The sequence below is a fragment of the Peromyscus leucopus genome, chromosome 8b (assembly GCF_004664715.2).
Source record: "Peromyscus leucopus breed LL Stock chromosome 8b, UCI_PerLeu_2.1, whole genome shotgun sequence".
NCBI lineage: Eukaryota > Metazoa > Chordata > Mammalia > Rodentia > Cricetidae > Peromyscus > Peromyscus leucopus.
Window position 1 is genome coordinate 23,685,649 of NC_051086.1, and position 27,601 is coordinate 23,713,249.

The 27,601-nt window shown below is 44.4% G+C and overlaps 1 protein-coding gene across 3 annotated transcripts in view; it reads right to left on the bottom strand.

Moving 5' to 3' along the window:
* The window catches only part of Usp7 (ubiquitin specific peptidase 7), a 53,654-nt gene that overhangs the window by 5,254 nt on the left and 20,799 nt on the right, over nt 1–27,601 (bottom strand). For 2 of the 3 annotated variants that reach the window (XM_028872874.1, XM_037201462.1), the window contains exons 2-23: nt 24,990–25,094; nt 20,066–20,264; nt 18,201–18,339; nt 16,475–16,563; nt 15,185–15,293; nt 13,981–14,111; nt 13,446–13,500; nt 12,407–12,487; nt 12,225–12,315; nt 9,886–9,968; nt 7,801–7,910; nt 6,406–6,562; nt 5,538–5,682; nt 5,061–5,191; nt 4,724–4,858; nt 4,226–4,327; nt 3,923–4,028; nt 3,160–3,252; nt 3,010–3,077; nt 2,124–2,224; nt 1,012–1,165; nt 418–485 (exon numbers count right to left, since the gene is read on the bottom strand). In XM_028872874.1, the coding sequence (XP_028728707.1) occupies nt 418–485; nt 1,012–1,165; nt 2,124–2,224; nt 3,010–3,077; nt 3,160–3,252; nt 3,923–4,028; nt 4,226–4,327; nt 4,724–4,858; nt 5,061–5,191; nt 5,538–5,682; nt 6,406–6,562; nt 7,801–7,910; nt 9,886–9,968; nt 12,225–12,315; nt 12,407–12,487; nt 13,446–13,500; nt 13,981–14,111; nt 15,185–15,293; nt 16,475–16,563; nt 18,201–18,339; nt 20,066–20,264; nt 24,990–25,094 (2,452 nt within the window). Of the gene's footprint in view, nt 1–417; nt 486–1,011; nt 1,166–2,123; nt 2,225–3,009; nt 3,078–3,159; nt 3,253–3,922; nt 4,029–4,225; nt 4,328–4,723; nt 4,859–5,060; nt 5,192–5,537; nt 5,683–6,405; nt 6,563–7,800; nt 7,911–9,885; nt 9,969–12,224; nt 12,316–12,406; nt 12,488–13,445; nt 13,501–13,980; nt 14,112–15,184; nt 15,294–16,474; nt 16,564–18,200; nt 18,340–20,065; nt 20,265–24,094; nt 24,270–24,989; nt 25,095–27,601 lie in introns of all 3 variants that reach the window. The other variant, XM_028872875.2, reaches the window with a different exon arrangement.

Genomic DNA, 27,601 nt, shown 5'->3' on the forward strand with positions numbered 1-27,601 from the left:
GAATAAACAAATTGTTTACTGGTCTACAACACACACCAACTGAGAAAAAACAAACACAAACAGCTAGCTGTGCACTGTCTGAAACCTGTGCACCTACCTAGCCCACTTGTGTCCCCAGACCTGAGTTTCTCAGTGTGTGAGGGACAGAGCACACAGAAGACTCTGTCGCTGCATAGGACCTGGACCCAAAGAAGCATGACGGGTCAACCAAGATCAAACACAACACTAGAGGAGGTGAACAGACTTGACCACCTCGGGTCATGTGGTTAAGAGAGAAGTGACGAGCCACCTGGCTTCCAAACGAAGAAAGAATACATGCAGGTGACCTAGCATCTAGTCAAGTGTCCACACGATGTCTAGAGGAACTCACTCACAGGGAGGAGCAACCACGGAGCATCCAGAGTGAGCCTCACTTACCCTTGAGACTTGAAGAACTGCAGCAGCATGGGGTCTGTGTTGAGCCTCTGTGCAACTGTCTTTGCAACCTAGGAGAGAGAACCAGAAGGGAGGTTGGCACTCTGGGGAAAGGCAGATGTGTGCTCAAAAAACTTGGGGTTATTTAGTTGTATTTCCATAGAAATGTGATATACATGGACAGCCTGAATTGAAATTCCCTATTATTATCCATAACAAAACAACATTCCTCAGTACAGGGTTTTCCCTGTTTTACTGTACATATTTATATAGCACAATGCTGACTGCTAAAAAGTGAATATACTGTGATAGGTTCTATCAAAATTAGTATTTCTCTCTTTAGATATAGATATATATATATATATATTCATCATTTCTCTGTGCTATGGACCTTTAAAGTCAACAATTTTAACTTTTGAGGTTTCTTGCTGTGTGTGGAGCTCAGAGAAGCCGGAAACTCACAACCTCTGTCTGAACTAAGTCAATGCCACCCAAGCAAGGTGCTGTCTTCCGTATGAAGCTGTTAGACACTTTCTTTCACAAATATGTGTCTTCTAGGAAGGGCAAATGAAGTAGCAAAGAGCAACTGTTCAATACCTGAAAATAATTCATCCTATTTGATAACGTAACCACAAACCCAGGGTCATTGGGGATTGTTTTATCACAGAAGATGACGTCGACACGGTGATAGAGATCTCTGAAATATTCTTTTGCAGTGGGTAATTCACTGTTATCGTTTTCAGGGTCATCCCTGGGGAGGAAAGATTTTTGCAGACTGCATCAGGAGTGGCAAAAGGCAGCATCATTTAGACAACAGTGTAATGGAAGACAGAGTGCTCTCTTTGAAACCTGCAATGAGTCTGCCTCAGCTACAACAAGGCACAAGAAAGGCAAGTGTGTGCCTGGAGAGATGGCTCAGAGGTTAAGAGCATTTCCAGAGGACCTGGGCTTCACCCCCAATGCCCAAGTGATGGCTCATAATAATCTGTAATTCCAGTCCCGAGGGATCTTAATACCCACTACTGGCTTCCACTGGCAGCAGGTATACACATTGTGGACAGACAAAATATTCATACACATAAAAATAAAATCAAGAGACGCCAGTACTTGTGGAAGTTCTACAGCAAGGCACTCAGTACCAGCTGCTTCCCCAGTGACTGCAGGACAAAACACCTTCCTACAAACAAGCTCCTTTGTAGCACAGTGCATTCAGCCTAGGCTCTGACTAGCAGCCCACACCTGCAGCTTTTATCCACCATCAGGCTGCTGGACACTAGTATCGCAGGTACATACCCACAGGTATGGATGCAGGCAGTGAAGGCCAGCCTTGATTTCAGAGTATCTTACTCCATAAAGATCCCCACTTTGGTCCCTTCAGACATTTGTCGGACATCAGAGAACATGAGTTTGGGAGATAGGCTCTGACAGAGCCCTGAATAATCTCAAACTTGCTATGTAGCTCCTGGGTCCTCCAGTCTCTACCTCCCAAGTTCCAAGATTACAGTGCTCACCACCTTATCACCAAGAGAACTTTAAATGAGGTTAAGTTTCACTGTCCCGAATTATCAAAACCTGTAACTAGCTACTGTCCAGAATGAGGACACTCCACTGCAGCTCAGAGCATAGTACAAATGTTTGCTGGACTGCACTGACTAAAAAAAACATTTGATAGGCATACAAAAGAGATGGAAACTGTCAAAGATACATACTTCTGAAACACTATAATGTCACCATCCATCAGCTCATCAAGGGCTTTATCAAGAGATACATCGTAGTCCTGAATTCTCTCTGTCAAGTTCGGCTTAACTTCCTATAGGGAGAAACAGCAAATGGTTACATTTAAGAGCGTCTGTTATGACGAGATTGTTATTTATGCTTTCTCTACATTCCTATCTATTCGTCTATCTGTTGTGTGTTTTGCTGTAATTTGAGACAGGGTCTCCTTGTTTCTTTAGGTTGGCCCTGGATTCCTGTGCTCAAGCAATCATCCAAACAGCCAGAACTCCAAGCTCACATGACCACCACACCCAGCTTATGCACTTTTATGAAGTTAAAATACAAGCAGGAAAAACAAATCTAAAAGTAAGTATCTAGTGATCACCAACACCAAACAGGTAAAAACTACCATTTTTTAAATGTGAAACAGGGTGTGTGTGTGGTGGGACATACTTGTAATCCCAGCACTTGGGGAAGTAGAGACAATAAGATTAGGAGGCCAAAGTAGCTATATATATAAGCAAGTCTGAATCCAGCCTGGGTTACATGAGACCCTGTCTCAATAAACCACAAAACCAAAACAAACTGATATTTCCAACTAAAGAGTAGAGGATCTGGTGGGGGTGCACGCCTTTAATCCCAGCACTTGGGAGACAGGCAGGTGGATCCCTCTGAGTTCAAAGCCAGCCTGGTCTACAGAGCAAGTTCCAGGACAGAGAACCTGTCTTAACCTCCCCTCACCCCCAAGTCCCCACAAATACACACAGAAGACAACCTAAATGAACTACAGACTAAGCAATATTAATTTGCTAGGCAAGCAGAACATCCCCACAAGCAGAAAGAATACAGTGATTACAGAGGGAAAAAAAAAAAGCAAACCTCATAGAGGATAAGGCTAGTATCCTGGATAAATCCTGCTCTGTCACACATAACTGGGAGTAAGTCACCTAGGGTAAAGAAATCTGTTAAATACACAGCTGTAATGTAGCGAGCAAAATCTAGCTGGAAGGAAATGCAGCCAGAACTTACGTATTTTACAGGATATGGGCGTGTAGATGTGTCCACAGTAATTCAAGCTCCGTGTTTTAGGATCATACATCTTCAAAAATAACATTACATCATCTACAAGTTGATGAACAGGCTGTTAGGATTTTAACCCTGAGTATGTCTGAATGCTAACAAGTAAGCCTGGGGTAAGTGATGTCCCAACAGTGAGCTGTCCCTAGAAGTAGCAGCAACACCAGGCTCCTTCGGGAGGCTGATCCAGTGATGGCAAAGGTGCAGCCCACAAATCACACCTGGGTAAAGCACTCCAGAAGACGGTGAAGGAGACACCAGTGCAGTAAACTGAGACTTGGCGCTGACTAGCTAGACCAGTATCCCAGAGGCTATCTATACCTAGCAGTTGAGTGGTGCAGCCACCTAATTTAGTGGCAGAACCAGGACTCCTTCAGAACTCCTTCACACAGGCTGTGTGGCCCTAAAAGGTGAACCATTTGCCAAGTGACCTAACACATGCCTGCAACTCTGCCCTAACCTTCACACCAGAGTGATGAGCACAAGCCAGCAGCCAGGATACCACAGCACCACTGCCGTCTGCTCCCTCTGCCAGGAGACTCAAGCTGAGCTGGTCTCCTGTGGCTTCCTTAGGTGCCCTCAACATGGAAGGGACTGAATGAGTTAACATGGAGGTACCAGGAGATTATTCTCCAAGGAAGAAAGGTTCAGACCTCTGATCTGAACTCAAAGCCTACTGAGTGCTCAAAAGTAGCAGGCACCTGTGGGCACTTACGATCTTTATCAAACTTGGGCAACGTTGCTCCACTAGCAGCCAGCTCAGGATCAACTGTTTCCAGGAATATTGTCCATGGGTTTTCATTATCACTCAGTTCAATCATCTATTTCCAAAAGAGATGGCGGTTTTAGAAGCTTGCAATGGCCTAGGTGACAGGGTGACAACTATACTTGAGTAGTGCAGAGCACGTCCAGCTCTACTGAATCAACCCAAAGGGACACACGGCTGCTAACTGCAGGACCAGAGCCTCCCGCAGAGCTCCACACTTGGAGACACCCAGGATCTACCAACAATATTTACTGTTTTGTTGCCGTCGGCTTCATTATCTAACATTGCTGGCCGCTTTGTTCCATTACTCCTTGCTTGCATAGGCCATAATCGAATTTGATCTTGTGGAAACCCCTGAAAAAAATCCAAAAGTTAATTATTTATTAATTTATATATTTCCATCTTTATCAATTTAATGTTTTTGTGAGTAAAAGGGAAGGGGGTTTGACTCGTTTGTTTTTTTGTCCCACAGCTTGAACAATGTGCCTCTGACCTCACCAGGACCACTACTGCACCATGGCTCACTCGGCCAAGAGGAACCAACAGTCTCTACAAGTCCTTCTCTGATGTCTGCTACAAGGCTAGCTTTAGGACTGAAGGAAGCAAGTTCTGAGATTCACAGACTGTGAGCCAGGTCAGGAGCTCAGCTCAACATCTCCTTTTCAGAAGGGGCCCAGACAGTGACCACCCAAGGTAGCAGGTCTCTCATGTTATCAATGGCCTGGGTGTGAGCAGAGGAGCTATACCCACCATGGTCTGGGAGAGGCTCTGAACAAACTCTGCCAGGGAGGAGTTCTTCAGAACCTTGAACACGGTGTACTTTACTTTCTCCTCATCGTACATGTCATTTCCTTGGTGGCCACAAAACTGGTCCTCTGCGACTATCTGAAGGCACACAGAGCCAAGCTTACAACCAGTGAGACAAGTCACCCTGAGCACACTCCAATCTCAAAAGGCCTCAACCACGCGCCTCACCACCTACAGTGACCCCTTGCAGCTAGACCAGATGCCCAGAATGCTCAGAATGGACAGCACAGACCTGGGGCATGCAGTGTCAACACAGCCGCCTCCCAAGCCTGAGGCTGACCTGCACTTGCATGTAGAGATGGGCTTCCTGCCGCTCCTTCCGCTTCTGAGCCTCGATCCTTTTCTCTTCTTGCAATCGTTCCACCAACTGCTGAGGAATATCATGGTCGGTAACAGCTTGTAACACTTCACCTGCAGGACAAATGCATCTTCTTTCACCTGGTGCTGACTCTGCTTTCCCTCCTTACAAGAGTCTCAGGTTAGGTCTTCATTAAAAAAAAAAAAACAACCTAGGAATGTGGAAGGTCTTGGGACCGTGCGTTCACTTCAAAGCCCACAATCTCAATGCAGTTTGCTTTTGGGGATAGAATGATGGAGATACAAAGAATAAAGGGGGAAAAAAGTATGGCCAGATACTATGGTACTATACTTTATGGTACTGTATTAGACAAAGAGACCACTGAGGCAGTGAGAGACTCTTTGCAGAACTCTCTCAGTTTGCCATACTAAAAGGATAACACAAGGCACTGGTACTCACTTAGCTTTGATTCCCTGATGTACACTAACATGTAGGCATTTGTGCAGTGTCGAACAGATAGGTCATCATCGTGACCCCCATAATTGTGCTCAATAGCTTCTTCTTTAGTACACCTGGATACAACGTCATCATCAAATTTACACCACTGGAAGGAAAGCAGGAAGACAGATGTTAGTAGAGAAACAAACCCTCCTACAACACCCAGAGGTGCTTCTCTCTTCCTTGTTCAAAATTCAAATGCCCACTGGTACTGTTTGTTACCTACTCGAACAGCCTGCTTCTGACTCTGGACCAACGTTAGCATACTGCTAACCCTTTGGAGAATTGAAGGCACGGAGTACAATTAAATGAGATATTTTAATAAGTAACTCCAGCCGGGCGGTGGTGCACGCCTTTAATCCCAGAACTCAGGAGGCAGAGGCAGGCAGATCTCTGTGAGTTCAAGGCCAGCCTGGGCTACAGTGTGAGATCCAGGACAGATACCAAAACTACAAAGAAACCCTGTCTCGAAAAACCAAAAAGTAACTCCATAATGTTGTAGCAAACTTCTGACTTAAAATTATTTAATAATGATCTTCCAATTAGTCACTTTAAATGGTGAAATATTTCAACCCCCCCTCCCCCAAAAAAATCCCATCTATTCTGAAAACCTTTGCCACATGGCATCACACCAGGGATCCTGGAGGATGAACAAAGATGCATCAACAGGCCTGACGCAATGAAGCCTCCCTGCCCAGCCAAGGAACACTGTCAGCATTGGTCAGCTGCATGAGGCAGAGTTTCTGTGAGGTACAGTTACTAATGCAGAAGTATACATTCTAATGCACCATTCACAAACATCGGCATCCAAGGCCAGGCCAGGACTTACTTTGCCATCCCCTTTGGGGTTTAGGTAAACCACATAATGTCCACCATGATTATCTCCGCTGTGAACCAGGACTGCGTGGAGAATGTAATTTGCAGGGTCCTTAGGGTCTGTTTTTTGCAAAAATTCATCAAGTGGTAATTGTTCTGGAAACTCAAACCTATTAAAAATATTTAAAAAAGAAACTCAATATTGACTTACATCCAAAACATGGTATCCATTAATTAGAACTTTATTATAAATTCTTATAATTAAGTGTCTGTCCTTAATCATGAATTACAGATGATTCTAAAGGCTCTCAAAGCTACTTCTGAAGGAGCTCCTACTTACTAGAAAAACTTTGTCCATTTAAAATTGAAGGAAAATTCAGAATACTCAGATAACTAACAGGTTCAAGTTCAAAAGCTTTACCCAACTGTCTTATTACAAATTTACACTGAACTCAATTCCAGGGTGTATTTAATTTAATTCAGCCACACTATCCACAAACATGAATGGCCACCATCTGTCCTGTTCAAACTAATCAGGGTAAAACTGTGCATACACAGTCAGGTAAAGCATGCATCATCACTCTCACAAAGGCTCATTAACACGGGCCAGGCTCATCAAAAACTCGATAGGCATCCAAGGATGATCTTGAATTTCACATGCAACACCATGCCTGGATGAACCCTGGGGCCTCATGTATGGTAAGCAAGCATTCTACCAATGGAACCACATCCCTAAATCCTTAAATCTGTGGTCTTAAAAATATGGGTGTCGGGCAGTGGTGCATGCCTTTAATCCCAGCACTCGGGAGGCAGAGCCAGGCGGATCTCTGTGAGTTCGAGGCCAGCCTGGGCTACCAAGTGAGTTCCAGGAAAGGCACAAAGCTACACAGAGAAACCCTGTCTCGAAAAACCAAAAAAAAAAAAAAAAAAAAAAGAAAGGAAACTAATGGGGCAGACACACTCCATCGTTCTTCAAATTTTAGCACTTTCTGGAAGCTAAAAACAAAAACACTAATTTGTGGTAAATAAAATCTGCATTTAGCCAGGCAGCACATGCCTTTAATCCCAGCACTTGGGAGGCAGGAGCAGGAAAATATCTATGCATTCCAGGGCAGCCTGGTCTACATACAGAGCAAGTTCCAGGATAGCCAAAAGTACAGAGAAACCCTGCCTCAAAAATATCAAAAAACAAGCAAAAATCTACATTGAGTCAAAATCTCAGCATTAGAAGAGTGACTAGTCAGGAAACCCACCCTTTGCTTTCAATGCGGCACAAGAGAGGGCTGGGGTCAGGGTAGCACCCCTAAGAGAGACATCTCTACCCCTCGGTTCCAGAGCCGAGGACCCATACACAACAAAGGAGAGAGACAAGAGCAGAGGTAAGCCAAGCCCTCACCCCTCGCATTACCTATCATTGATCTTGATGTTCTGGTCCGTCTGAGGGTCGTACATAAACCTCATCAGTTGCAGGTGTAACACTGGTGGCAACGTTAGGAATTTCACACCTTTCTCTGCTTCCTGGAAGTTGAGAAGAAATGGTGATTTTTAGTTCAGAGTCTCACTTTGTAAACCTTGAACTTACAGTGATCTGGGACCTCTGCCTCCTAAGCTACCACACCAGGCTTTACCCGTCTTCTGCTTTTTGAGACAGTTTCAATAGGTTACTCTGGCTAGCTCGGAACGCGCTAAGGAGGTCAGATTGGCAGGGAACTCAGAGATCCACATGCCTCTGTCTATCAAATACTGGGATTAAAGGTATATTCCACCACACCCAGCTGTACTTGTTTCTTCCAGCTGTACTTGTTTCTTAAAGCTAGAAAAGAACTGTTTCTGGCCAGGGATATAGCTCAGAGTTGAGAACACCTGCCCCACAGATCTGACTGTGATCCCTGGACCCCACATCAAGATGGAAAAAAAATGAGTGTACAAAATTGCCCTCTGAACAACACATCCCCACTACACATGCACATCACGGATGTATACACACAACAATCGTTTCAGTACTAAGGGAACGTGCTTGGGTACTGTTGGTGGTACATGTGAGGACACTTGGATGTTTGTTTAGAGAGTCTTAAGTTTACGTCTGTAATGTGTGGGAAATTACACCCTAACCTGGCTGACCATCAAAGGAACAGGGGTTATTTAAAAAGCCACCTGCTACCTGCAATATTAGTCATCAAACACTGTGAAAAAACAGAGGGCCTCAGAAAAATCATTAACAAGAAAACTGTGGTCAGAGTTATGTGAAAAGAGGTATCCTACAGAAGTACCATGAGAACAAGCAAAGATCTGCAGGCAGGAAGGAAGGAGTCTAGCTAAATGGCCTTCTTCCCTCAATGCTGGGGCACAAGCTTAGTGCTCACAATGCTTACCCTACTTCTCAACTGGCACCTCAAGCCAACCCCTTGTCTTCACTTCCAATCCCACTCCACTTAACAGCTGGAAACCTGGAAACCCCTATTCGGCAACATTCTTTGTAATGCAGAATGACGGAGATAGGGCTATCTCAAGAAAGACAAAAACAGAGAGAGGTACCTCATCCACACCAACAAGGAACAATGAAAAATATTCCATTTCCACTCCTTCCCATTCAAGTGAGCATTCTGCACTACACACCGCATAACCAGATCCTAAATCATCCAGGGTGGCAACGGGTCAACTACTGTGCTTCTCAAGCCCTCCTCCAGCACAGCTCACTCTCCTGGGCAGCAAAGCTTCTGACTGACCCTCAGTGGTCTGACCCAGCAAAGCCGAGTCGTGGTACCATGAGTTAGTTACAGACTGGCAGGCCTGGGCAGCACTGTGATATGCTCATAGAGCAAGTGAGAGTCCAGTTATAAGCCTAAAAACAAGACCCAAGATTACTGCAGCTGGCCAGCCTGATAAGCAACCACAGCCCAACTCTCACTGCACCATGGACAAGTTCCTTGTTCCATGCTCAGAGTCCCTTGGGGCCACACCCTAGTGGATGGATGCACTCCTTACCCTATGAGCCTAAGGTTCAGAAAAGTTAAACAATGGAAGGAGGAGGCAAACAAGGCATCTAAAATGTAAGAGCTGGGTGTGGTGGCACAGGCCTTTGGTTTGTACCAACAGATCTGCCAGGGAGGCAGAGGTGGCAGATCTGAGTTCGAGGCCAGCCTGGTTTACAAAGTGAGTTCCAGGACAGCCAGGGATATCTACACAGAAGAAGCTCAATCTAGAAAAAATGGAGTTGGGGTTGGGGCACTAAAAATAGAGTTCAAATGACCAAAACACTGTTTCTGATAAGACCAGGGTATTCGATAATGAGGAACTATCAAGCACATTCCTACCACTCTGCTGCTTCTGCCTGTGAAACACTACACCTCTTCATCAAGCAAACCCTCCCACCGGAGCAGACCACTCAGGAGAGCCTTGAGGCTCCACATCTCCAAAGCACAAGAAGGAAGACAGCACAGCATTGCTGGTGACTGAAGAAAGGACCGTCAACAGTGCGGGAAGAAGAGGTTACCTGCAGGCCGTGTTCCCCAGCGTCATATTTGTTGTCACCGTCTAGTTGTTCTACTGCCACATAATCCACAAATGATTCAAAGACTTTAAAAGGAAAGAAAAGAGACAGGTCAATAAAGCTCAAGTACGTAACAGGTCAGCCTGGGTGTAACTCCTGTGGGTTAATGTGTTCAGGACCCAGCAGAGCACGTGGCTGCAGCTATGAACAGCATCACCTCCACTGAATGCAGAGATACAGGCCACTGCACTTTCGCTGAGCATGCTCTCCAGGGCAGTGAAATGACAGCATGAGGAGGAGACTCAAGCCCTTCACTGCACTTTTGCTGAGACACTTATTATAAACAAGCAATGGCCTAGAGACTGAGGAGCTGGATGGTGACAGAGAGCAAACCAGGAGGACAAGGAAAGATGGGCCTACATGGGCCTGGGGGCCAGCCCTGGTGTTCTAGCTGATCACACAATTACAACAGTGACAAAGCAGAAGAGCAAAACCTAACACAACTATTTCACTGAAATCAGTGTGTGCCGTTAACTATCAGGAGGAAGATAAGGCCAGGCACATGCTGGAGGAGGAAAGGCCTTCCTTCTGCTTCAGTTGGGGTGCGGTGACACACAGGACAACAGTAAGGTCAGCAGTCACACAAAGGCAACAGGCAGTTCCTGAGAGAAGGGACTAGAGGAGCATCAGGATGAACAACGAATGAAACGCTGCCACAGAGAAGTGGAGCTGAAGGTAAAGCAATGGGAACTGCAGCACCAAAGACGACCCAGGCAGCAAAGGCCGGAGGGAACGGAACACAGGCTGGAAAGTGCTTACATGTTTGATAAATACCTGTGTAGACCATGGGAGACAAGAGGGAACTGTCATCATCAACTCCAGCTTAATGGGGGGACAGGGGGACACACACAACCCTCTACAAGAAACAAGGGTCCCAACAGGAAGACAGTGGAACAATACAAACACACAGAATTACCAATCTAGATTCTATGGCCAGAAAAAAAAAATCATTCAAAAGATGAAATTAAAAATCTCATCAAGCTGGGCAAGGTGGTGCACACCTTTAATCCCAGCACATGTGAGGCAGAGGCAGAAGGATTTCTGTGAGTTCAAGACCAGCCTGGTCTAAACACCAAGTTCTAGGACAGCCAGGGCTACATAATGAGACCCTGTAGCAAAAACTGTATCAAATCTAGAAGAGGTCTTTCTTGTTCTCTTTTGGCAAAGCTAAGAAATGAACCCAGGGCTTGCACATACTATGCCAATGCTCCATCACTGTGCTCCATCCCAGCAAACCTATAAAAGATAAAGTCCATCTTGGCAGAACATGTTCCGGGTGGGGGTGGGGGTGGGGGATAAAATACCAGATAGAACCATAGATGTAAGAATGGAAACATTAGAGCAAATATATTTACAATACTTTCCTTGTATCTTCAAAGGAACATCATGTAAGTGTTCCTGAAGTAGGAGCTCGGTGACAAAGCACCATTCTGGTACCAACAAGGCTCTGGGTCCCGTCCTAACCACCACTCCACCCCACCCCCACACTAAACCTAGGTACAATGCTTAAGTGGGCATTTTAAACAGAGAACATCCAGCTGCCAATAAGGACCTGAAAAGAAAATGGCTCTGCCAATCTTGAGGGAAACACATGCTGGAACTAAGCCTACTATAAACTCACAACCCAAGAAACAGCTCCACACTTGTCCCACTGCAGCAGCACATCTACTACAGTATAGGCTAACTTTGTACACAGGCTTTAAAATGAACTACACAGAATTGCTTTTTTATATTGGCTTTAGCTCTGTGGAAAAGCATGTACACTGATCACTAAACTTACTATGTATCAGTCCACACAAAGAAATAAATGAGTTTGAGCCTTGTCACAAATGAAAGGAGAAAAAACAATGGCCTGAACCTGTAGATAAGCAAAATATCTAAAAAAAAGAGTGGTCCCTAAAATGGAACAGTAGGTGATAACCAAACCACTGCTCCTGGGAGACACATGTATGATGCACATGTGAACATGATGCTGAACAAAAGCCACCAGACTGCACTAAGCTACATGGTTCCATAAACACACACCAAGGCTGGCCCAAGTTGCTGAAAGCTTAGAGTGGTTTCTTCCAAGGAGCTGAGGGAGCCGAGCCAGGGAATGGGTAGGCTAGGAGGGCTCTAGGCAGCCTGACACAGTGTTCTGAGAGTTGGATGGGGTAGAAGCAGGTATCCACCCAGTGTGCTGCATACTTAAGTCACTCCCTGCATCTGTCCTTCTTTATAAAACAACCACTGAGCCAGGGCAACAATGACTAAAAGCTTATGAGTATGGAGACAAGACTTACTATTTTTCTTTCCTTTTATACTTAGCTGGATATCATAATAATCTTCTCTCCTATCAGAACGGTAGTCTACTTCTTTGCACTGAATGTAAGACTGTAAATAAACAGAAGGCAGCTTTAGCATTGTCGTCAAATCTACATTTATAATCTTTCAAGGCCTTTCTTTAAAACTAATGTTCACATACCACCATTTTGCCTCTGAATAATTTTGGAATGGTGCCTTCTACACATGTGCCTTTCATCTTATTTTCCACATTATCAAGCAACTGAAAGAGAAGGTTTGGGCATTAAAAAACAAAACAAACAGAATACACCGTAATTTAACAATTTACTACTTGGAAGTACCAACAGTCAAAGAATTTCTAGACTATAAAATTATTACCTTTGGCATGCAATTATCAAAAAAACATACAAATCTTTCTTGGCTGGATTTTGTTCCTTTTACAAAAAAAAATATCTACATGCAATAGTTGAGGTTAACCTTTTATACAGTTTTTGGAATGAATTAGTAATCTGTAGTGCCTTTAGAAGCATTTTTTATATTTATTTTACCTCTGTGGAAAAGCATGTAAATTGATCACTAAACTTAACTCGTATTGGTCCACACCAAGAGATTAATGAGGTTGAGCCTGTCAACAGGATTGACTGGTTTGTCCATGGATATTTAATGAACTGATTCAATCCAGCTAGTGCTGCAAAAAAGAAAACACACCTTGCCCAGCCAATCACCTTGAACAGCCATTCCACGTCTGCGTGTACCGAGTCTACGTCTTTCCTCACTCCGGGAATGAGAATGTACTAGTGACTAAGGAGCTTGGGGTCAGGCAGCAGCACAGAGGCGGCCCTCAGAGGGAGGTGGGTGCAAGAAGACTGCTGACAGTGGATGCAGCTGCCTAGGCCAGGGTGCCTGCACCTTGTTCTGGGACTCCTGTGCACGTGCTCAGTTAACCAGTGAGAAACCCACTTCTTACAGCTACATCTGTCCAACCTTCCCCAGCAAGTCACCTCCTACTGAGCAGCACAGCTCTTCCCACTGTTTGGAACGAGATGAGCCGTAAACCAGGCATGGTGGTACATGTCTGGAATCCCAGCACTCTGGCCTAACCATCAATCCTAAGCCAAGGTAAGTGGTCTGATTAGCTGTGAGGCTTTTACTTATAAAGACCTCTAGCACTGCCTCAAACATTTGCTCTAAGAACCAAACCGTTACTGCTTGAAACTTACCACGCGACAAAGCTCTTGAACATCGTGTTGCATGAAGCTATCTAAAGTTTCCCACCTTGCAAAGAGAAAATGAGTATCTATATTTCAATTTCTATATATCAAGGGAGTCAATTAAGAAGCAGTCTAGATTATAAACTAAAGTGAATCAACCACTATCCTCAAATTCGGTGCTTTTTGTGTGTTAAGAATATCTTGGGGACTGTCATAATTCAAAGATTAAGCTGAATTTTACCAGCAGTCAGCAAAAAAAGTTAAACTTAACATTTCCTAAAATCTTATCTAGAAAAGGTGGTATCTACAAGTTAAATATACATACATTTCAAAGCTACACACGCCCTTTGCTGAAAAGCAAAGTGGTGACATTTTTCAAGAAAAAGTCTAAAACAAGCTTGCTATTTCCTAAGAGGGGACAATGACAAACTGGACGACCGTAAGCCTGCCTGAACTGAAGCCCACTTGACACCACATCGCTAAGCCTCCACTCTTGCCCCTTCCATAGACAGCAGCAGGATGGAGGTGGATCGCTGATACATACCCAAATGACTTTGTGAGCTTTTTTGTTCCTACAGGCTTATCGCTGTGCTGTAATTCATAGAACACTCTCTGTAATGCTAAAGGGACGCTTTTAGATGAGTCATCGCCCTCTGTTGGCATCATGTACACAGCCTAAAAGAATTGATTTAGAAGTGTTTAATTTTAGGTAAAAGTATCATTTCTGTTATCATAAGGAGTAAGGCAATTTGCTAGGGGCTCTTAGCTATGCCCAAGTTTGAAAAACCATCGAATTGTCTGTTAAGACTATTTAGAAAACACAAAGAAGAATGCAAAAAAATTAAGTCACCAACCAGGCCAAAAAATAAAAAAAAAAAAAAAAAAAAAAAAAAAAAACAGAAACAAAACACCTCATTTATTTTCTGCTCCCAGGGACGGTACAAATTTTACTTTGCCATGATTTATGAACAAAAAAGAGATGATGAAATGCAGATGGCACTCCAACTACCACTTCACACAACCCCACCTCAGTCACCTGGCCCCAGCAGCGTGGGAATGAGATACAGAAAGAACCTAATTAGAAGTACCTTCTCCTCCTACACTGCTCCATACCACCTGCAGAAAACCAACCCTCAGATCAGAGAGCACCACCCTCCATCAGTAGATTCAAAGTGTTCTTATTAATCTATGTAAGCATAAGGTGCACACCTGGTCCTGGAAATCCCAGCTATTATGAGGCTGAGGCAGGAGGATCACAAAGGCTACAGAGTGAATTTAAAGCCAATCTAAACAACTTAAAAGACAGACCCTATCCCTCCTTAATTTTGTATTTTAAATAGTGGGTGTGGCCTGGGTGTGGTGTCACATATCTTTAATCCCAGCACTTTCTACATAGACCAGGCAGGTGGAGCTCTGGCAAGCATGTCAGTTCCAGGAGAGCCAACACTATATACAAATAAATGAGTAAAAGAGGGTGGGAGGGGAGCCTGGGAATATAAGTTAGATGTAGAAATATTAGTCCGAGGATCAATTAATTGTTATTATGGTATTTGTATTTTTAAAGTTGATCATCCAAGTCAGTTTCAATAGCAGATGTCCTATTACCAGAGACTAAGGTCAGCCCAGCAGGGCCTCCCTGTGGAGAAAGGGCTGCAGTCCAGGGATGGGGAAGAGAATGTCTGCTGGATACTTTACTGGCCTTTGACATACCTTACTGAACAGAAGGCAGAAAGCTGCCTTTCATTTACCTTGCGTAGTTGATTTGTGAAAAACAAAGTCTGCAGCAAGCTGTTCATGTAACACGTGGCTCCCTGATTCTTTAAGCCGACATAGCCCGTATGCTTCTTTGAGTCCCACCTGAAAGATCAATCCAAGCTTGAAGGTCCACTGCATGGGACACTGGTTTCTAGCCAGTTTGACCCTGGCTAGTGTCCAGTGTCCAGTAGTGGCTGAGTGTCACTGTCCTATGCCACCATCTGTTTTCTGGCATCTTGGCAAATGAACACATCCCACACAGCATCCCTCCAGACACAACACTGTGGGAACTAAGGCCTGACTTCACATCACAGGTCCTTTCACTGGCATGACTATTCACACTCAATTTCAGCATTACCTGTCTGCTAACAGTTTACAGCACAGCTGCCATTTGTAAAGATGAGCACTCACAAGACACTGGGGGTGCCTTTTTACATTTATATCAAATTTGACTTCACAGCAATTGTATTGCACACACACATTAGGAATTCACTTATTTGATCAGTAGGACATGTTAAGAGCTGAACACTCCAGCCCACCCCTGCTGCCAATTCTGCAGAAACACATATGCAGAAGGAAGACAGGAACGTCTCTATTTTGAACTTTTAGAATGCACTTCTAAGCCTCAAGGGCTTTTCCTCTTTATTATACTATTTGGGTGGCTACTTAGGAAAAATGGTGGTCTGAGCTATGTCCCAGGTATCCTGGACCCAAGTGGTAATGGAACCAGAGAAAATCTACCAGACAACAAGAACTACCATGTCGTCCAGCCAATCTACCCTCCCTCTCCATACTAACAAGAGACAGGAACCAACACTGTCAGTGAGGATGACAGCTACTATACAGTCCCAGGACCTGGCCAATGGCCCAGGTTAGAACCTCCCACTTAAACAGGATGGGAGCTGTCAGCAGTACCCAGCATGTTCCCTGCTTCCCTGTGACAGTTTTCATACCTGTGCACTCTTCAAAATAAAAGCAAATGAATCCCCATTGCAATGGCCATGAACGTGAGGACCCAGATTCTCTACTTGGTAAGACGTGGACCTTCCTAAGATTGCAAAATCATCTATCTAGTCTGCTGGCTGGTTACATTAAAAAAACCTCGTTGGTGAGCACAAATGAACTGCAAATCAGCCCGTTAAATGAGAGGGTGTGAAGCAGGCAGCTGATTTGAGTGTTGGGGGCAAACTAAGGAGGGTGGGCTTACTGGTTGAGCATTTCTCTTAAACATATGCTAATGCTTCTCAATACAATACAGCAGTACCCAACTGAACAAAACTTACGCAACTCCATGGGGAGCATCCGCTTGTACAAAAACTTCAAAGGTGACTTTATCATCGTCTATAAATCCTTTCTCAGGATCAGTCACTTCCTATAAAATAAAAATACCCAACTCACATAAGAATATATAACCATCTATTTTACTCCAAAGAGACAGCTGCCCTTGTACTCTGCACCTCAAAATTTAATGGAGCACTACTTTGAAATTTTTGCTCTAGAAGCGGTCCATTTTGTGTTAAGCATGGACACTGGGAGCTCTGCAGAGGTGTTCAGGGTTTAGTGCCACAGCCTGGGTGAGCTGACAAGGATTGGAAGTACTGACTAAAGAGCAACATGTCAAAAGACCACCCACTAGCCACTACCTCTGCAGAAAGGGGCCCTACAGAGTAATGTGTCTTCCCAAGGAAGGCCAACCCATCAGAAAAACTCCACAGTGTAATTAAAAGTTTAAGGACTGGAGAAACAGCTCAGTGGTTAACAGACCTGCTACTCTCTCATGAGAACCAGAATTCAGTCGGGCGTGGTGGTGAAATGTAAAATGAATAGAAAATCTGAATTAAAAAAAAAAAAGAAATGCACTCGGGAGGCAGAGGCAGGAGGATCTCTGTGAGTTTGAGGCCAGCCTGGGCTACAGAGTGAGTTCCAGGATAGGCTCCAATGCTACACAGAGAAATTACTGTCTCGAAAAACCATTAAAAAGAAAAAAAGATTTCAGATCCTAGTACCCACACCTCACAAATTCCCATTACTCTAACCTCAAAGAATCTGACAACCCCTCCTGGCCTCTGTGGGCACGCTCATACACATGCCCATATGCAGGTTTTTTTGTTTGTTTGTTTTGGTTGTTTTTTTTTTTTTGAGGCAGGGTTTCAATGTGTACCTTTGGAGCCTGTCCTGAAATTTTTCTCTATAGACCAGTCTGGCCTTGAACTCACTAAGATCCGTCTGCCTCTGCCTCCTCTGAGTACTAGGATTAAAGGCATTCACCACCACCACCAGATCCTGGCTTCGGTATTTTTTTGTTTTGTTTTGATTTTTGTTTTTTCGAGACAGGGTTTCTCTGTGTAGTTTTGGTGCCTGTCCTGGATCTCATTCTATAGACCAGGCTAGCCTGGAACTCACAGAGATCCGCCTGCCTCTGCCTCCTGAGTGCTGGGATTAAAGATGTGCGCCGCCGCCACCCGGCACAGTTTTTTAAAGGTATCTTAACAATTTAATACTTGGATGCTAGGCAGTGGTACACACCTTTAATCTCAGCACTTGGGAGGCAGAGAGGCAGGTGGATCTGAGTTGAAGCCAGCCTAGGTCTAAAAAGTGAGTTCCAGGGCAGCCATAGCTACACAGAGAAAACAGCATCCCCTCCCCAAATCACCTCCTGCTCGAGGAGCCCGTGAGGTGACACAGAAAGTAGAGGTGCTTGTCATCTAAGCCTGAACACGCGAACCTGAGCTCCAGCCACAAAACCCACAGAAATGTGCCACACCATGACACATGTGCCCACACTCAGTATTTGCATACAAGCACACACACATAATTAAGTTGCACACCATATACACACAGGACATTAGTGAGTAAACTTTTAAAGTTTGCAACCTGAACACCTAATGCCAGAAAGCCACACCAACTTCCAGATACCTGCTCAACCCACAAAGCAAGATTTTTGATGCATAAAAGAACAAGACTAGCAATAACAGTTGGGATATTAAGACTAAATACTCTGTCACTTACACTCCAGGCCATAAAATTAGAGAATCCCCAGTCGTTCTCCTTGTGAAAGAACAAGTGACTGATGCGACGGCTGAATGACTTGTCATCGTCCCTGTAATTTATTATCTTCAACACTGCTTGTGCATGACAGGACCACGACCTATTGGGGCAGGGGAGGGAAGAAACAAATCACCCAAGCCTTAGTTGACATACTTAACTTCGAGTCACACATTTCTAAAACATCAAAACCAGCACATGAACATCTCCCTTGGAGAGAGAAGAGGAATTTGAGGACACAAGTGCAGTGGTTTAGCTCATAACTTATTATTTGGTGGCTCTAGCTGGACTAGAACTCACAAGATTCTGCTCCATGACACCCCTAAAATGTTTGACTGTAAGTATAACACACTGAAAGTATCAGTTTCAGGTTTTATACAACTGTGGCTAGACAAGGGTGTAACTCTTCAGCAGTAGTGGTTTCGTGGCACGTACAAAAGCCTGTGAAGGGGGCTACAAGCTAAGAGTTGATGAGCAAAGTATGACAGCACACACACACTCTCTAGAACTCAGGAAGCTGAGGCAAGAGGATTATTGAGAATTCAAGGCTAGCCCAAACAACAGAGCAAATGAAGGTAGATGCACCTCAGGGTTCTGTCCCATAATGCAGCACTACTCAGTAGAGCCTGTACCTGTGCCTCCGGGTTCTGCACACCTGCCCTACATATCAGGAGGGATCAGGTACAGAAGTGTGTGTTGCCAATGGGGACGCTAGAGACTAGCACCATCATAATACAGTCCAACCTGGGTACCATTTTATTACCAGAGATAAACTCAGAAGAAAAACTTTAACCTATACAAAGAACCTTACTATACATAAAATTAATTTCACACTTTTTTGGGAGGTCTGTGTCCGTTGGTTGTAATAGGCACTTGTGGCTTAGCTAGGCACTTCATAAACATTAAGAGAGAAGGAAACAAGCCATGTCCTTCCCGGGAGCATTTATAGAAAGAACAGCCACAGCTGGTATCATCTGGAGAACACTCTCCCCAGGTTTCCCAAGAACCAGAATCAGGGGGTGACAGAGTAGGTCAGACGAGACTAAGTACACAGGGTTAGGCTCCCTGGTGCAGACTAAGGGACAATGCACTCCATACTCCCCGACAACCCTCCCTTTAACTGTCCTTCTGGCGTACATGAGTTTAACACTGACAATGAGGAATATGGATTGAAGGGAGAGCTACAAGCTTCTGAGAACAAACCAAAGGGGTAATGATACTTCTTCCCTACCAATGGAGTGCCTCCAAGATTTCCCTTTGTTTCTTAGTTACTGTAACAGGGCCTCATGTAATCCAGGCTGGCCTAGAACTGACCTCCCGCCTCTATTGCTCAGATATAGATATTAAGACAATTTTACAATAAGCCTCCTTTAAAAAAAAAGTTATGATCAAAACTGCCCCCCTAAATAGGCCAGAGCCATACTGTTTTCGAAATACCTAACTAATTGCTATGACTTCTGCTTTCCAACTAGCCCACAGGCACAGGCCATCAGAGGACAGAAGGGCTGTCAGCCTCTGACAGCCATACTTAAGGCTTATGGTGAGAAGGGAATGAGTACTCAGTGGTCGGCAGAGTCCACATGGTCCCAGCCTCTCCAAGCTGCTGGGCTTTAGCACGCTAAGCCTAGTTTTATATTGTACTTTTAGAATCAGGGCTGGCTTTAACTCAGTAGTAGTGATTATGTAGCAAGGCCCTAGGTTCTATCCCCAGAGCGAAAGGAAAAGGGACTGCATAGAGTTACGGAGAAACTGAGATAAATTGAGTAAGACTGGTGGAATTTGGCTTCCAGAAATCTGTGCATTTGTAGTCGCATCATTTAAACTCTTACGTGGAGTCAGATTCAGCATTGCACTGGAGAAAGAATCCTACGCTTTTTTGGTGTGGTCTGTCTGGATAAAAGCGTGGCATCACCATAATCTTCCATGGCAGATTTCGCACAAAACACGGAGGGCTAAGGACCGACTCACTCAGTCTGCTGAAGCGCTCGACAGTGAACTGAAAGGTTGCCTCGGAGCGCCAACTGGTGTCTGCAAGAAAACATGCCATCAATCACAGAGCTAGGGCATTAACCGAATGTGCATGAACACTGCAGTAAACTGCTCTATACAATCTCTCTGAATCCAACCGCTGAAGCCTCTGGGGAAATTATAGTGGTGTTTCCAATTTATGAAAAGGCTAATAAGGACAGTTTCTGCATGGCTGGACTCCTAACAGAGTGCTCACTCACACACACCTGCCTTCCCTCGGAGAACCAAGAGTTTTGGGGATTGAAGATCTACTTCCTTGTTCACCCCCAAATCTGGGCATCAAGTGAGGTGACAGACATAGGAAAGAAGGAAAAGAAGGGCTCATATTTCTGTATATAAGCAGAACTGTATATAACAGGGAAGATATGAGTCTTGAACTGAGCCCCGGGAGGAGGGAAAAGGGCAGCTGAAGAGACCAGCCACTGTGCTAGGAGCACAGCACATGTAGACAGCCAATACTGTCCCTCGGCTTCAACTTTTGTGAACTAATAAGCTGGATCTCTTATGGTAGCAATTTGTTTATAAAGAAATAAAGTTCTTCCCAATATCCACAAAGAATGAAGGATTCTGCCCTGTAGTGCCTCTGGTCAGGGGTTCAGTGTGTCAATCAAAAATGCATCATCTAAAATAATGGCATCATTTACCCCTCACTGGCCAGTAAGTTGATTCAGTCCCAGTAATGTCTTACTGTTTGCTTCTCAGGCTACAGCGAGGGAGCAGTCTTCCAGCCACTCTGCCAGTTGCCACTGGACAAGCATCAGTAAAGCAAAACAAAAGCCATGGAAGACCAAGGCTCTGCAGAAGTGTCTGAGAGCATCACTTTCTGTATTTGCCTAACTGTGGATGGGCACAGCCCCCTGACTGGTAGGGACTGAAGGCCATCTCTGAGGGACTTGAAGTCACCCCCCCTTCGTCCCCCCAGGATCAGGTATTGACATCCCTGACTACTGGGTCCCAGAGCATAAGCAGACTAGACTCATGAGGATCGTGTTATTTAACAGAGACACCCTGCCCCCTTACACCACCAGACTGCTGAAGGCCATTATAACAGAGCCCCACAACCCTTCCATCTCCAAACTGTACACAAAGTCAGTTTGTGGGATCACCTACTTGTAGGTATACTAAAGTTCTAGAAGTTTGCAACTACCTGGGTCTGTTCTTAAGAAAACATGTCCATCAGTCCTCACAGAGGGTATTCTTTACCAAAGTCTGTCCAAGTTCACACTCTGCTTCCCCCACCCCTTTGCACTATGCACAGCCCGGCTCCCTCAGTCAGGACAGGAGCACTACAGCAAGAGAGCGGCTCCAGGAAGCTGCAACGAGGTGCTGACGACTGACCTAAGTCTACTGAGTGGGGTATTCCTACACCTGCTTGAAGGGGGAAAAATTCTGTCCATGACAATGCCTAAAAGTACTCAGTAGACAAGGTTTGCCACATGCTTTAATGGACCTACAAAGTGCACCTGAGCAGCATTAATTTCCACTTTACAGTAAGGAAACTGAGGCATACTGATGTGAAGCATGTTACAAAGTGACAGTGAGTCTTCAATAATGCCCATCATCTGCAGAGACACCAAGGACAATGATGGTGTACTCTACAAGATATAAGAGCCAATACAGCTATCCTATCTCGGCAATTTAGATTCACAGGATTACACTTTAGATCTATGAAAATTGAAGCATATTGTAATTTTGTTTCTGTTCTTCCATCCCGCACATTTGAGTAAAAAGAAACAGTGGTGAAATTTACACTGACATGTAATTCTTTTGACAAGGCAGCACCTGGCACTCTCCATGGCCCCCTCACTAGTCTGCTTCGTTATACATCACACTGGATTTCTGCATTACACTGAAGGCACATTCTTAGAACAGGCTAAGGAAGTTGAAACTTCTTGTGAATAACTTGAGAGCTGGAGTACAGTCCAACTGTAGAACCTACAGTTGGCATGGGCAAGGCCCTCAGTATTCACACCAATAGGACAAATGAGAATTTATAAATGCCAAATGAAAAGCCTACAAGAAAATCTGAAACCTATCTATGACGCTAAAAGCCTGCTATAGGGAATTACATGAGACTGACCAACAAAGGTCTTTGCCCAAGAATGGATGAAGTAGTATGTGAATTCCATATACTTTAAAAACAAAACAAAAACCTGCGAGAGTTTAAGCATTTCAAAGGCTTTTTGTTGTTTTTTAACACACAAGAGATAATCAGCATAAAGGACATGGGAATCCTATATGATCATATCATGGAGACAGCTGGCCTGAAGCCACTGTGTCTCTGCTCCCAGCTACACTTATCTTTCCTCATGATGAGCACACTACACTCCTATTCAGCCAGACTCGAGGTCCCCCAGCATCAATCCTGCCCCAGAAAACTTCAGACTAGCAGTTGTGCTGCCTGCCGCCCCAAAGCTCCACATCCACCCCTATCTTATCTGCCCAGAGCGAACGCCAATGGATTGGCCTGGGCTTCAACTCTGTAGGGAAAGCAAATGAAGATTGGACATTTCAGGCTTTCGAAGGGACAGACTTCTCCACGTGGTGGCTCTAGAGTGATGTTTTCTCAAACCTCACTCACATGGATTAGTCATTCTCATAAAATTGTCTAAGTCAGTTATTCGAATGAAACGAATGGTGTCCAATACCTACAACTTAACCTGGCTCCATAGAGATCTTCATAGCCCACGTTCACTCTAAAACTTCTCTTAGTCGTGTAAGGAAAAACAATACTTGAGGGAACAAGAATAGATGTGATGAAAAACTAGCTCCGAGACTTTAAAAATGTTCTCATCAACTAAACATGTTCTCCTCCACTGATGTCTGCACTGCCAAGCCACCTAAGTTCTCACTAACAAGGATCCTCAGCACCAGGAAGTCACTCATCCTTTGTTTACAAATTGGCCTAAATCATGTTCTCTAAATCATGTGTCCTAGTTTGATGTGCTTTTAAAAGATTTAAGTAAAGGGGTTCAAAGCCAGAGTCTGGGGAATCATTAAGAAACCCTCCTGTAGAAGCCAGCTTAGGCATGGACGGCTGAGGCCTGCATAACGCAGAGCTCCTCAACCTTTCCAAGGTTCTGACCCTTGCCACATGACCCCTACAACCTACAATGTTTCACAACCACATTACCTCCAGAAAAGGCCACCCTGCACTCTGCTCCAGAGCAGAGCCCAACCCTCCTGTGCTTGTGCCATACTATCAACAGGCTCAGGCCCTGAGTCCTCTCTGAAGACAATGCCAACTCCAAACCAAGAGGGCTGCTCTGCTTTTTCCATCTGCGACCCCAAACGCTTTGTGACATAATGTGGGTATTTAGTACTATGAAATCGGTACTATTTGTCCCAAAATAAGAAAATTCTGACTCATAACCTCTTAACCATAATTCTCAAGCTAGGCCACCCGGCCCCCAGGAGACACTTGGTTGTCTATTTTGACTGCAGGTAGGAAGTAGGTAGTAGGGTTCAGAGGGTAACACTGGCCTCTTCTACTACACAGAATGTCTCATAGCCGCATCTGTGTCTCCCAGACACTCCTAATAAGAGAGGAGTTGCTTAAAACAAACTGCACTGGGAGAGCTGATGGGGTGGGCTTGCTACTGCTCTACATACAACTCAAAGTGACCCCAAATGCACACCTGGCACCTCTGCCTAGCCATCTTCCCAAATGCACTCTCCGAGCCACTCTCTTGGCATCTATGGTGTCCAAAGTGAATCCACCAAACGCCCAATAACCAATGAGACCACACCCACACCGTTGCCCTTCATCTACAGTGGAAAGCGCACTCCACGGGGAACAAAGCAGCGGGGTGTAGCCCACGCCTCTTTACCTTCCTCAGAAATTGCCTCAGCCAGCTGCCAGGGGTAAACCGCACTGTGAGAGAACTCTCAACTGCGGCTGCAGTTTCGCATGGAGGCTGAACTTTTGGCAGGAGGTCTGAACAGCAGTCCTTCTGGTGGTGCAGCCCGTGCCTGATGGTTTCTTTCAACTGCCCCGTTACTCCCCTGGGAAGGACACAACCCTCATGAGGATTGATGGACATGCTTGTACAGAACATGGTTTCATATTACACTGCAAGATTCCAGGGGCTGCATAAAGCAATTACTGGCTGCTCCCTTCTCAGGACTTTGACTTGCAAATGTTACATCTCTTAGGATGATCTAAAGAATTCTCAAAAGAAAAGTGATTCCCTGACACCAAATGCCCATGCGTATACATATGCATATGCTTTTCCACACGGAAGCTGCAGAGAAAGTGAGTGGAGGAAGTCTAGGGCCCAACGCTTGGTTCTCACTTCACCTAACAGGAGTTGGGAGGTGTTCTCAATTGCAGTCGACTGATAAGACACTAAAGTGGGAATGCAGTGGAAAACCAAATCCCAATGCTGAAAGTATCTTGCTGCAAACAAATGGGAAAGGAAAATACAGTCTACCTGGCACCCTGGATGCTAACAGTGGCTGGAAACCGGTGGGTATGAGCAGACACCCACTCACTACAAACCTCTGGATTTGAACCCCCTTCCCTAGGCTGAGGAGAAGCAACTTACCTTGAAATTTTACACAATCTTGAAACCCAAAACAAAAACAAGATCCTAAATTGCCCTCAGATATAACCTCCTGAAAACTAACTACTCTAAAGACCAGAAAGTACACTCAAGGAAAAAATACAGATGGGTTATGTTTCTGACAGCGCTCCACAGCTGTGAGTAAGTGAGCAGTACTTACCGTCCTCCATGTCCTCCTCCGCATTGCTGTGCCCATCACTCAGGGCTACATTCCCATTGATGACAGGGTTCTGGGTAATTCTTGGTGGGTCATCTGTATCTCCAGCTTTAAGGAAAATAAGAAAGCTCATGAGTCGATTTTCATAGTTGGACTATATGAACAAGAATATATTTACATTTTATTATTTGTAATCAAATTCTAATTGTAACGTAAATTTTCAAAGCCTAAAGGTAGATGAATATTGGCCACATCACATGATAATCTGTCCCATTTGTAATTAATGAAAGGACTATTCTGTAGACATAAAATGCTTATTTGCAGCATCTCTTATTTCCTCCCAGTCTGCAATGGCTAATGGGTTAGATTTAAGAACCTTTACATAATTGATATGGAAAGTTATTTTGCAGTAAGCCGCCTACTAATTAAAACTTAATCCTCTAGGGTAGGACTGTAGGTCTTTAGGAGAGTCCTTTCCTTGCATGCACAAGGATTCCTGGATCCCATACTTAACACTGAAAAAAACAATAAAACTTAACCAGGAATGAAGAGATGGCTCAGAGGTTCAGAGCGTTTGCTGCTTTTGCAGAGGACCTGAGTTCAATTCCCAAAACTAACACAGCAGCTTACAACTGCCTGTAACTCTGAGTTCCTGGGGATATAACTGAGGGTACCTGTACCCACATGCACACATATCACCTGTCTACACACACAAAATAAAACATATCTTTGAATAAAAACCTTAACCTTACAGACTATTTTCTTGAGTTCACTAAATAACTGCAAACAAAACGGAGTAGGGAAACTCTGGGTTGCTTTGGGGTTTGTCATCATTTTACCTCCTAAATGTTGGGACTACAGCTGGCACCACCACTTCTGGCTAATCTCGGGGTTAAAGCAGCCCATGTACACCATTCCAAAACAGACTGCAGAAGCAGCTCAACTCCACAAATGCTGCCCCAGGTTGTCCAGGAGCTTTGATTTTTTTTTTTTTTTCCTGCAACACCAAATGCAGGAAATGGGTCTTACTACATTTAGGAGGTGTGATTTTCTGAATAGCTAGGAAGCCGTGTGCTAGCCTTCATAATCCCGAGTCTTAATGTCATTGGGGGTAGGGGTGGGGCGGTACACTGGTTCAGGACCACGGACAGAGCTAAAGTGGTTTTCCCCTATTTGGCTCTCTCAAACTGCAATCCTCGAGTTGGAGCATGAAAACTCTCCAACTCCTGCTTTAAATGATGCCTCCCCATTTCTGCATCTCAAAACTCTCAAAGTAACAAGAGATAGGCATTCTCACCTACATTTGGACAAATTTAAGATCATCTCCACAGGCATAAGCCTCTAATACACTTGTATAAGAAAGCTATTTCTAAAACCAAACACTTTAAAAAGCTGGCCCTTTACTCTCTAAGGACCACAATCCCTTGAACAAGGGTTTGTCTGGGATGCCGGAGTGAGATAAGGTGGGAGGTGGTGGTAAAGGAGTTCTGGCTAACCTGAAATTCACAATCACTCCTGCCTTGACCCAAGTGCCAGGTAACAAAGCAATGAGAAGGTTCTGAATGACAAAGGTTATGTGTGAAATACGGGGGAGGTAGTGAGTTTCTTTTTGCTGATTTTCAACTAGTCCAAACTTTCTAAATAATGAACCAAAGAGCTAAAAGACAAAAAGAACTGAGTAATTCAGTTTTTCCACTGGAATGACATCAAATCATCCTTCAAAGTTTTATGAGGAAAACCATGACCAAGGTCTATAAGCTTTGACACATTATGTTGTTGCCTGGCATTTTAAAAGGGTCACAACATAACATCTCCACATATACAGTTTATTAAAAAAACAAAACAAACAGAAACCATTTGTTTTCCATGCAAACCTCTCTCTGTAACTAAGCAGGAGGGCTGTGGCCAGTGCAATAGCTCAGCACTGGTTAAAGTGCTTGCTGCAGAAGCCTCACGGTCCATCTCTAAAATGCAGCGAGGTAGAACCAACTCTCCAACTTGTCCTCTGAGCTCCAGACACACACCGTAGCACAGGCACATCTGCTCAAGGCCTCCATCCCCACCTGCCCCCTCACCAAAATGTAAACTGGGCATGATGGCATATGCTTCTAATCTCAGCAGGTGGATCTCTAAGATCAGTCAGGGATAAACGTAGTGAGGTCCTGCCTCCAAGATAAACATATATATAAATGCTGGGAGAGTTGTGTGCACTTCTTTCACAAATTCTCAAGCATGTGAGGACCCTGTTCATCTGGAGCCTCACAGGAGGTTAGGTGACAGTGGCCAGTCTGTTGCACACATAAGTCTGGAGGTACCAGATCCCAAAGGAATTCTCAATTACACCTGACAATGTCTGATGCTATCACAAATGCCTTTGAAACCACTCTCAAAACATCCAAATACAACCATTCCCTTGATATTTTATAACTCATTAGTAACTGTTAAGACAAAGGTTCTGTTTTTATTAGTTCCACTGAAATTGAAGTAAGATACAAGTAAATTTAGACTGCAGCAGAAAAGAGGGTTTTTGTTGGGATTAAGGCTGATGTTGGTTTAGGTAAGCTGTACTAGAAAAGTGCTTTTCCAGCAAAAGTTATGTTGCTTAGAAGAGAGAG